This window comes from Vitis vinifera, chromosome 7 (genome assembly GCF_030704535.1).
Source record: "Vitis vinifera cultivar Pinot Noir 40024 chromosome 7, ASM3070453v1".
Taxonomy (NCBI): domain Eukaryota; kingdom Viridiplantae; phylum Streptophyta; class Magnoliopsida; order Vitales; family Vitaceae; genus Vitis; species Vitis vinifera.
The window spans coordinates 11,576,910-11,588,436 of record NC_081811.1 but is presented as its reverse complement, the minus strand read 5'-3'; the positions used below and the strand labels follow the sequence as shown (position 1 = coordinate 11,588,436).

Here is an 11,527-nt window from a genome sequence, read left to right as displayed (position 1 = left end):
GTGATGCTTACAAACAATATTTTCCTATTCTCACCATTGCAATTGATATGAATAATTTATAATACATAACTAGATGTAATATTTTAATAAGTATTTATGTTTTAGTTTTAATCAACTATGCATGCATGAAACCTTAGAATTCCCATTCAAGTATCATTGTGAGACAAAAGTTTCTCTTATTACATACTAAGACAATAAGTTGTCAAAATGTGAAATGTGGGTATATTTAAGCCAATTTCAAGTTGACAACTACTAAATTTGTCTTCCATGTGATAAAGATCTTTTCTCTGCAAATGATGTTTGAATTGTCCAGTTGGACAGTATAGGAAAACATGATATCTATGAAGTTAATTGCTTGTTCTTAATTCAATTTTTAGAAAATTTGGTAGTCTTTCTTCTTGTTCTCTGGGTGCATATTTGGACAAGGTCACATATTGTGCCTTATCCATTTTGTGTACTTGGAGAACTATAGGGAAATGCTGTCGAAATTTCTTTAAAATGAATTTAAGTATATTGGCAATTGACACATAGGGATTATGTATTCCTATATGGGATAGGAACCACCACCTAATTAAGGATGTTGGAGATGTTAGAATGCCTAAATCATGTATAAATCACTTGCTTCTATTCATTCGAATCTTAGTTCCATTCGTTAATTGTTTTTAGTTCATGGTATCATTGTCTCATGTGGTTATGTGTTTTTAAAATTTTCAAACTTGGTGTATTCAATAATATAAGAGAAAACGAAAAGTTAGATCTTGCTTTTCATTCCTATTCATGAATAAAGCAAACATCATGAATGAACTAAGATCCATTTTTTATGCTAATATTGAATAACCTAATATACTAATTATGCTTCTTGTCATATTGCTTATTGTTAGATGACTTGCACATTGTCGTTTTTTGGATTGGTCTAAGTTTTGTGACAATGTGGGAAATTTTAATTTGGTAGATTATATATTTTAAGCCTATTAATAGGATTTTATTAATAACTTTAGTTGTTGGTGGTATCTAGGAGTTGTGTTTATCTCTTGTACATCAAATGGATCATTCTTGGATGTCAAAGGATAGGAGATCAAAGGATTATGCAGATGGGGTAGAAAGCTTTATCGCATTTGCATTACAATATTCCACATATAAAAACTCCATTAAATGTCCATGCTTTCAGTGTGGTAATATGATATTCCACACTCCTCAAAAAATTAGAGAACATTTATTCTTCTATGGAATTGATCAGAGTTACCATACATGGTATTGGCATGGAGACGCTGCTCCAAGTGGACCACCAACTAGTAGGGCAGAATGGCATCATACAGTTGAATTTAACGATGTGGATAGTACAATAGAAATGGTTCAAGTTGCATATGATGATCGTAAGAATGACCCAAAATTGTTTGAAACATTACTTGAAGATGCTCAAAAACCTTTATATCCTGGTTGTAGAAACTTTACAAAGTTATCTGCATTGGTCAAATTATACAACCTGAAAGCACGATATGGATGGTCTGATAAAAGCTTTTCAGAGCTTTTAAGTATTCTTGGAGATATGTTGCCTCTAAACAATGAGTTGCCTCTGTCTATGTATGAAGCAAAAAAAACATTGAATACATTGGGAATGGAATATGAGAAAATACATGCATGTCCCAATGATTGCATATTGTATAGAAATGAGTTGAAGGATGCAACTTCTTGTCCTACTTGTGGAACTTCAAGGTGGAAGTTAGATGGAACAGGTACTAAAAAGAGGAAGGGAGTCCCTGCAAAAGTAATGTGGTATTTTCCTCCTATTCCAAGATTTAGAAGATTGTTTCAGTCCCCAAAAATTGCAAAAGACCTCATATGGTATGCTCAAGAAAGAGAATTTGATGGTAAAATGCGTCATCCATCTGACTCCCCATCATGGAAGCTAGTTGATCACAGATGGCTTGATTTTGCTTCAGAACCTAGAAACGTTAGACTTGCCATTTCAGTAGATGGTATAAATCCTCATAGTTCAATGAGCAGTAGACATAGTTGTTAGCCTATTATAGTGGTCATTTACAACCTTCCTCCTTGGTTGTGCATGAAAAGGAAGTTTATGATGCTATCTTTATTAATATAAGGTCCACGACAACCTGGAAATGACATTGATGTTTATTTAGCACCATTATTGGATGACTTAAAAATGTTGTGGGATATAGGGGTTGAATGTTATGATGTGCATCAGCAAGAGGTCTTTACATTAAGAGCTGTTCTACTATGGACAATCAATGATTTTCCTGCATATGGAAACTTATCTAGTTGTGTAGTTAAAGGATATTTTGCATGTCCCATATGTGGGGAAGATACATTCTCTCACAGATTGAAGCATGGGAAAAAGAACTCATATACAGGTCACAGAAGATTTCTTCCTTGCAACCATCCTTTTAGGAAACAAAAGAAGGCATTTAATGGTAAACAAGAGTTTAGCTCACCTCCGCAACCATTGAGTGGAGAGGAAATCCTAAGGAAAATTGATGTCATTTCTAATTCATGGGGAAAAAAATAAAACTCTCGAGGCAAGTTGAATGTCAATACTACAAATTGTTGGAAAAAGAAGTCCATATTCTTTGATCTTGAGTATTGGAAATACCTACATGTTCGTCATAGCTTGGATGTAATGCACATAGAGAAGAATGTTTGTGAAAGCATCATTGGTACCTTACTCAACATTCCAGGTAAGACGAAAGATGGACTTAATTCTCGCCTAGACCTGCTAGAGATGGGCTTAAGGTGTGAATTGGGGCCAAGGTTTGAATCAAATCGAACTTATCTCCCACCTTCATGTTATACGTTATCTAAAGTGGAGAAAAAGGTTTTTTGCCAAACTTTATCACAATTAAAGGTTCCTGAAGGTTATTGCTCTAACATGAGAAACCTTGTGTCAATGGAAGACTTGAAGCTTTATGGTCTTAAATCGCATGACTATCATACATTAATGCAATAGTTATTGCCAATGTCATTACGATCCCTTTTGCCAAAGCATGTAAGGCATGATATTTGCAGATTGAGTTTTTTTTTCAATGCTCTGTGTAGCAAAGTGGTTGATGTGTCTGCATTGGATAAGTTACAAAATGATTTGGTGGTGACATTATGCTTGCTTGAGAAGTACTTTCCACCTTCCTTATTTGATATCATGCTTCATCTTACTATACATCTTGTAAGGGAGGTGAGACTTTGTTGACCAGTTTACCTAAGGTGGATGTACCCATTTGAAAGATTCATGAAAGTTTTGAAAGGGTATGTACGAAATCGTAATCGGCCCGAAGGTTGTATCGTTGAATACTATATTGCAGAGGAAGCTATTGAATTTTGTACAGAGTATTTATCAAATGTAGATGCGATTGGGATTCCTATTAGTGCAAACATTGACCAAAAAGTTGGGGCACCAATACCAGGAGGTCAAGTTGTGACAATTGATTCCAATTTGTGGTTACATGCACATCATTATGTTTTAGAGAATACAACTATTGTTCAACCTTATATTGAGTAAGAACCACTAACACTTAATATTTGTGTCTGATACTTAAAATAACTTTAAGACATTAACTTTGAATTTCTTATAAATAATTACATAGAGAGCACATGGAATGGTTGAAATTGAAAAATCCTCGTCAATCAAAAAGACAAAAGTGGCTCCAGGATGAACACCTGCGGACTTTTACTTATTGGTTGAGAAAAAAGGTATTGGAATGGTGTTAAAATGTGAAGTATTCTTTTTACTAATGTTTAACATACATAATAACTATTATTTATAATTACAGATTGAAGCTGCAATTGGTAATAATGAACCTATATCTGAAACCCTTAAGTGGATAGCTCATGGTCCTAGCCATTATGTCTCTAAATATCATGGATATGTCATTAATGGGTGTCGATACCATACCAAGGAACGAGATGACTTACGAGATACCCAAAATAGTGGAGTTAGTATTGTAGCTTCAACAATGCAAATCGCAAGTGCAAAGGATCAAAATCCAGTGTTTGGTGAGCTTTGTTTCTATGGCATTATTATTGAGATCTAGGACCTTGATTATACCATGTTTAGGATACCGGTTTTCAAGTGTGATTGGGTTGATAATAAAAATGGCATAAAAGTTGATGATCTTGGCTTTACATTAGTTGACTTTAGCAAAATTGCTCATAAATCAGATCCTTTCATTTTGGCATCCCAAGCTAAGCAAGTATTTTATGTGCAAGACCAACTTGATCCAAGATGGCCGGTTGTTTTGTCAACTCCTCAAAAAGGTTTCTTGGATATGGAAGGAGGTGAAGACTTTGTTGACAATTCGATTGAACACCATCCCTTTATAGGGGCATTGCCACAAATTGAAGCGTTTGATGTAATGGATGACTCAGATGCAACATGTATGCGAGGCGATTGTGAGGGGATTTGGATTGAGAACAAATCCTCTATGTAGCTGTATTTTAATGCTAATGTATGAATAAAGGCCATGGAATGGGTTGCAACAGCCACAAAATAGGTAATTTTTATCATTTCTTTATTTTTTTGCACAAAATATTGACCATTCTTTAACATCTCCCAATAACATATTTACTAGAACCTTTTCCCTAAATTGTGCATGGAAGATACTAAATTAGTTATGTTTGTGAGTAAAAAAATTATGAAATTTTTTATTATCAATATGCATGTTGTGTTTTCCAAACTTAATGTAACACAAACCGATAGTCCAAAAGCTTTCATAAGTTCTTATGGAATTGATGAACTTGTTGAAACCACGTGCTCCTTCCATGTTGATTCTTATAGGAAATTCCTACTGCAAATTTAGCTTTCTTATACAAAGGCCCTTGGGTTGCTTAAAATAAATGAAATGTTAAACAAAGCGGGACAAAAAAAAGTTTAAATGAAGTGTTATCCTTGTTATATGATGAACAATTTTAAAAAGATCTATTGAATTCATGATCTATTTCATTTCATTATGCAATGATTATGGATTTGTTTCTTTGAAAAGTTATGTTTTACAATTATTCTTTGACTAGGTTATATGCAATATAATTTTAACTAATCTTTATCATTTTTTATTTTTTTTGTTATAAGAATGGAGACAAAGGAAGGAGAAAACCCCATAAAAAGGAAGTACAGAGGGATGACACAGAAGCATATGATTATAAAAAATAGAAGCAAGAGGGTTAAGTTGCCGGTTAAGTACAATCTTGATGGCATTTTCATAGGAGAATCAGCAGTTCATCTAACAAGCTACTTAGGCGTGTTAGCACGCACTATGGTGCCAATAAGATATAAAACTTGGCATGTTGTACCTAAACAGTTGAAGGATAAGTTATGGGACAGCATTGAGGTAACCATTTCTTATTTAAATCACTTTGATGCAAAATGTCTATCATTCTTAACCTCTTGAAATTACTAAAGTTTGGTATTAATGTGCAGACTGTTTTTTCATTAAATCATAAAAGCAGGAGGAATTGTATGTTAACAATGGGAAAATGCTTTCGGTCCTTTAAGAACTTGCTAACAGTGAAGTACATTCTTCCTTTCGAAGACCAACCGGAGCTCCTCAAAAGACCACCAATTCAATATACTTTTATTGAGGATGAAGATTGGACAATATTTGTCAAAGATAGATTGTCTGACAACTTTAAGGTATAATTAAGACTCTTTACATACCTCTTATTCACATTCATTAATTATAAAATTTTAATTTATAGGAATATCGAGAAATTCAAAAAGAAAGAAGAAAGAGAAACATTTATAATCACCATCTAAGTAGGAAAGGATATGCCGGTCTTGAGGAAGAGATGGTAAGTGTAAGCTTATTAATTGTTTTTTATTTATTTTATGCATAATACATAATAGGGTTATATGATAATTATATTATACATTGTCCTATTTTGAAAGATGGTTGCAAGTGGATCAACTGAAACTATTGATCGAAGCATATTGTGGAAGAAAGCAAGGGAAAAAAAGGACGACACCTTTGATGAAGTGGCCATACCAGTAATTGAGAAAATAGTAAGTGAATATTTTTCAATTTTAATTACATATATTTATAATAAGTTATTTACAATAACAAATTTGCAATTTAACTTTATAATTAATATTTTTTAAGGACAAACTATTGAAAGAGTCTCAAGAGAATGGTAGAAGTGTTAGTGGAAGTAATGATATACTTGTGGAAGCATTGGGTACTCCTGAGTATAGTGGTCGAGTTAGGGCCAAAGGGAAGCACTACACACCTCGCCAATATTTCAATAGTGCTGCAGATCGTGCTGTCAGGGATTTCATAGCAGCATCTAAAGAAGAACAAAGAATATTTCAGGCAGAAGTGCTAGTAAAACTGTCTCAAGTAGGAGTTGTTACTCCCCAATCTGATGTTAGCAGTTTAAACATGAAGCAAAAACAACTTCTCCTACCAGAAGCAGTGGATAAGCCAATCCGTAAAGTTGAAGATGTGACCCCACCAGAAGCAATAGAACCACAGAAGAAGGTATTTATTCAGTTAAGCTAATTTGATGACAAAGTTTCCTCTAATACGAGAAATAATTTAATTTAATTTTGTTGTTTGAATTGACTTCAAATGTTGGTGGCAACATATATGGTCTTCTTTGATGTGACAACATATAATAGGATATGTCTAAATTATGGGTTGAGTTATATGCAATGGACTGAAATGTTATCATGCAAGTTTGTTGCAATTGAATGTAAATGAAATTGCATTTATCATTGTAATAGGAGCTATAAGGTGATTGATGATGATAATGCATTTATGTTAGTTTTGTATAAACCCACTAATATTGAAGTGATTATTGTGAATTGAGTTTTGTAGGTTAGAAAATGTGAGCTGGCCATAGGCACCAAGGAAAATATAGTGGCAGGTGGAACAATTATACTTGAATGTGGTCCCAACTATTTAGTAGTTGTTGATGCTCCTTATGATTCAAGTGCACCCCTTCCCATTCCTATTCCTGGACAAACTACTACTGTTGGGGCTGCAATTGGTTACCAAGTTTTGTGGCCAACTGATTTGGTCATCATCCGTACTCCCATCTTAGTAAGTAAATTTAATTACCAAACTTTATAGTGACTTTCTATATATATATATATATATATATATATATAAACTAGTTAATTTGATTTGTACCATGGTTCTTAATTGTAAAGGCATCTAAGAAAGCAAAGAAACAAAAAGTAAATGAAGTTGAAGTCAAATCCAAGGGTGAAAAACCACAAGATATGAAAATTTTTGAGACATTGGTTGGCCTCATGCTGAGTACATCAAGAACACACCCTATAAACTTCCCAGATGATGTTTTTGGTGAGAGTTTCAAGACCTTCATGATGAAAGAAGATATGGAAATGATAATATCATCAAAAGAAGTGTCCTCCAATTGTATTTTATACTACATCTGGTAAGGGATTTTATAATTTTTGAATGACTTTTCACAAGATTATGAGATAGAAGGTTATTTTCTAATGACCTATAATGATTGTTGATAACTTGTCATGTGGGTTATAATCAAGCATTTGCATAGAAAGTTGATTGATGCAAAGCAGGCCGAACGATATGTTTTTGTCAATCCAACATTGGTCTCAAAAGCTGGAATGGGAGAGGGAAGCAAGGAAAACAGGTCAAGGGTTATTGCAGATCGACTAAAGAATACAAAGCATGCTGAATATATGCTTATTCCATACAACCCAGAGTAACCTTTTATCCTAAATATCAATATGGTGTTTGTAAGTTAGTTTGTGATGTTTGAATTTGTGGATACTATATTACAATTTTCATTTCTTTTCTTTAGTTTCCATTGGGTGTTAGTGGCATTGGAGATGAAGAAAATGATTGCATCTTACCTTGATCCAATGGCCTGTCAACCATGTGATGATCTTAAGGACATAGTTAACATGTAAGTATATATTTTCTCCTATTTTAATACAATTGATAGTGTCTAAATAACATCTTTTTAATTCTTTTTGTAGGGCAATGAAAATCAACCCACCCGAAAAACAGAAAACATCAAAGAGGGAGCCAACTTGGGTGAAAGTGGTTGTAAGTACTTATTTGTTTAGATTAAAATATATTGCTTCACCACTTAATTTATGACAAAATTAGAAAATGGATGGTTATTAATATGATCATCAATAAGATGCTAAAGAAGTAAGAACATCATTCTAGTGTTTATTGCACTTGTTGATACTTTTCCCATAGTGCCCAAGACAACCAGGTAGTATGGAATGTGGGTATTACGTGGTGAGATATATGAAGGAAATCATTGCTAATCCAAACCAACTAACATCAAAGGTTTGCACTCAATTCAATTCATATGGTTGGTCATTTTACTATAGCATTTTTTTTTTTTTGGTCAATTGAACATAGTGAATTGTATATGTCACTCCAATTCAGTTTTGCAGGAAGAAATCATATAGTGAAATGGAAATTAATGAAGTTCGATTAGATTGGGTTATGTTAGTGACTCAGTTAATCATTACTCATGTTTGAAGGTACCTCTTATAACTTATAGTCTAATACAACTTCATTTTCTTTTAAAGATGTAGTCAATATTTTGTTAATGTTAATTTTATAATGGATTTATTCACAATGATAATTTGTTAATGTATATCTTTGTACTCCTAGTTGGCAGTGTTTCCAATATGGATCATTTTGGGGGTTGCTCTATTATGATTGATGTATAGTTGGCATATTGAGAGGTGAAGCCAAGTAGACATGGTAGGTGTAACAAATTTTGTATATTTCCTCTACAAATTATTATCAGTTAGATTTGGAGAAATCCTACAATAGCATAGCTACAAAAATTCCTGCATGTCCAAGCTTATTTTCGTAGAGCCTTTAGTTTCATTACATGTGCATGAATTAGGAATTTGTCTATTCTCTACAAAAGCATTTTTGGTGTTTAAGATTACTAGCTTTATAAACTTCTTTAATCTAAATTTATAAAGGTCTCCTACTATACTAATGGGCTTAAAGTCTATAATATCTTGTACTTCCATTTTCTTTTGCATAAAAAATAAGAAGTTAGTTTAAGACTTCTTACAAATAAGCCTATGGAAGGAAATAACACCTCTTACTAATTGGTTGTTAAATTATTTATTATATATTCTTCAGGTTGTACAAAAAGGCATAGGTCATTCTATTAACAACGTCACTACTGCTCTTGATGAAGGACACCCACAAACAATTCAAAATATATCATCAAAAGAATTTTGAGGTAACATGTTGTGGTTATTGTAAGTTTTATGAATCAATTCCATGTTTAGAGATCATTTCATGCAAGTTCCATATTTAGATAATAGATATCCTCATATGATTAAATGTTGATATACTAATACAATAAGAAGAACATAGATATTTTAACACAATTTTATAATTTTACATAAATATGTTAATTTACAATTTTATAATTTTTCGGACTACTAGTTTTTTTTGTTTTTTTTTTTTCATTCCTTAGTTCATTCTCATGCAAAACATCTAATGTCTTGTACAACCTATAAGAAGAATGAGAAGATGTTAATGGTTGAAGTTTCATAAATAAGATAAAAATCATACCAAAATAGTCAATGAGATAAAAACTTTTTTTTTTTCTGTTTTTAAAAAAAAAAATAGAATAAGAGTTCTAAAATATTTAGAAATTTGGTGTAATAAAATTATTGGAGTTTGTTGAGTTCTTTTGATATTTTGAAATTTATTGCAATGGAAGAAAGATATTTTGGAAATTTAAAAATTGGCATATACACATTTCATTTACAAAGTTGCTTCTTAACTATTTGTTAATACTAATAAATATGTAACCCTCTCAATTATTTTGCAGATTGAGCATCTAGAAAGTGAGTTACAACCATCCTTTTGCACTTGGAAGAAAAATGATGTAAAACTAGATGTAGTGAAGGTTATGAAGAATTCAAAGTTGAAGAAGAAGCTGTAAAATTGTTGGTTTTAGTTGTTGATTATGTATGATGTTTATGGATAAATTGTAATAGTGAAAAAGGAAGACCATATTTGATACTTTTTGTCAATGGAGATTCTTAAATTAAGTTTTCATTATTAATTTAATTGTTGATAGAAAATTATAAAACAGGGCATAATTAGGACATTTTAATTTATGGGCTATTAAAATTTTATATGAGATAAGATGACGTTTTTTTAAAGCGTCATGCTTTACTTGAATAAACAGAAGATGACACTTCTCAAAAGCGTCAAGGTTGATGTAAAAAAAACATGGCATTTTTTTTAGTGTCAAGGTATAAAATGCTATACGATGACACTTATTATGAGTGTCAATGTTGCTCCTACAAATAAAAAAGACTATAAGATGACACTTATATTTAGTGTCAATGTTGCTTCTACTTATACAATGACGCTTTATTAAGTGTCAACGTTGCTCCTACAAATAAAAAGTTATAAGATGACACTTATATTGAGTGTCAATGTTGCTTCTACCTATACAATGACGCTTCATTGAATGTCAATATTGACATGAATGAAATTATTAACATATGATGACACTTATAAAGCGTCAATGTTTCAAATAATGACACTTACTATGAGCGTCATGGTTGACGTGCAAAGAAGATGATGCTTCTAAAAAGTGTCAACGTATGCAATTTAAAAAGATGATAGTCTAATATATGACGCTTTTAAAAAGCGTCATCTTTTGACATTTTCCTTGTAGTGTGGATTTCTAAACTTCCGAATTTAGTAAGAGTAGGCTTAGCTCATTCTAACTTAGCGAATGATCCAATGCAAGTCTTTCAAGCCCTGCCTAGCCTGCAGGATCTTTCCCTATTTGTAACCTCTGTCGTTGAGCAATTGTGTTTTGGGGCAACAGGGTTTCAGAAACTTAAGAGGCTCCGTCTCATTGACTTGATAGGACTGAAGAGGGTGAAAATAGAAGATGGAACATTGCCCCTTCTGGAGGAGCTTATGATTGGGCTTTGCCCACAACTGGAGGAGCTGCCCTCTGGCATCCGCCACCTTAGTAAGCTCACAACTCTTACATTTATTGATTTGCAGGAAGAATTGAAACTTAGTATGATACCCGACCAAGGCCGAAATTTTGAGATTGTTAAGCATATTCCATACATCCATTTCTTGGAGAGCTAGCTAATGAAATCTTTCCAAGCAGAGGTAAGTCTTTAACATGTATTTCTAGGGCTATCACTCCTAATAAGTTCAGTTCATTTTAGATCAAGGAAAGGGCAAATTTCGGTGGAAATAGAAAAAAAAGGGAGCAGAAGTCATCCAAAATTGAGTTCAACCTAAATTTGATTTCTATACACACATATATTATTATTTTATATATGTGAGACTGAATTACCTAATTTTCTAGAATGTAAAATTGCAATTATTTTAGTTACACATTTATAGCAAGATTTTCCCCCCATTATTTCTATGACTTATTACAATCTCCATCCATATATTTTAGTTAAATATTTGTGCAATTTATTTATTTATTTATTTTTGTTGGTTTCTACAACTCAAGTCTAGTAGTGTCCATTGATTTAGGTTTTGTAAAACCC

At 32.5% G+C, this 11,527-nt stretch overlaps 1 protein-coding gene and 1 long non-coding RNA gene across 2 annotated transcripts; both read left to right on the top strand.

Annotated features, from left to right (window-relative positions):
* Window positions 1-5,436: 5,436 nt before the first annotated feature.
* Window positions 5,437-7,505, top strand: LOC104879870 (uncharacterized). Its single transcript, XM_010654276.3, has 6 exons — window positions 5,437-5,638; window positions 5,704-5,796; window positions 5,894-6,007; window positions 6,105-6,482; window positions 6,822-7,046; window positions 7,157-7,505. Exons 1-6 carry the CDS (start codon window positions 5,465-5,467, stop codon window positions 7,406-7,408), a joined length of 1,236 nt encoding a protein of 411 aa, XP_010652578.3. The 5' UTR covers window positions 5,437-5,464; the 3' UTR covers window positions 7,409-7,505.
* A 1,135-nt stretch (window positions 7,506-8,640) lies between these two features.
* On the top strand, window positions 8,641-9,915 carry LOC104879830 (uncharacterized). The gene is made up of 3 exons (XR_786255.3): window positions 8,641-8,720; window positions 9,117-9,219; window positions 9,820-9,915. It is a non-coding gene; the product is annotated as an uncharacterized LOC104879830 (long non-coding RNA).
* Window positions 9,916-11,527: the final 1,612 nt, after the last annotated feature.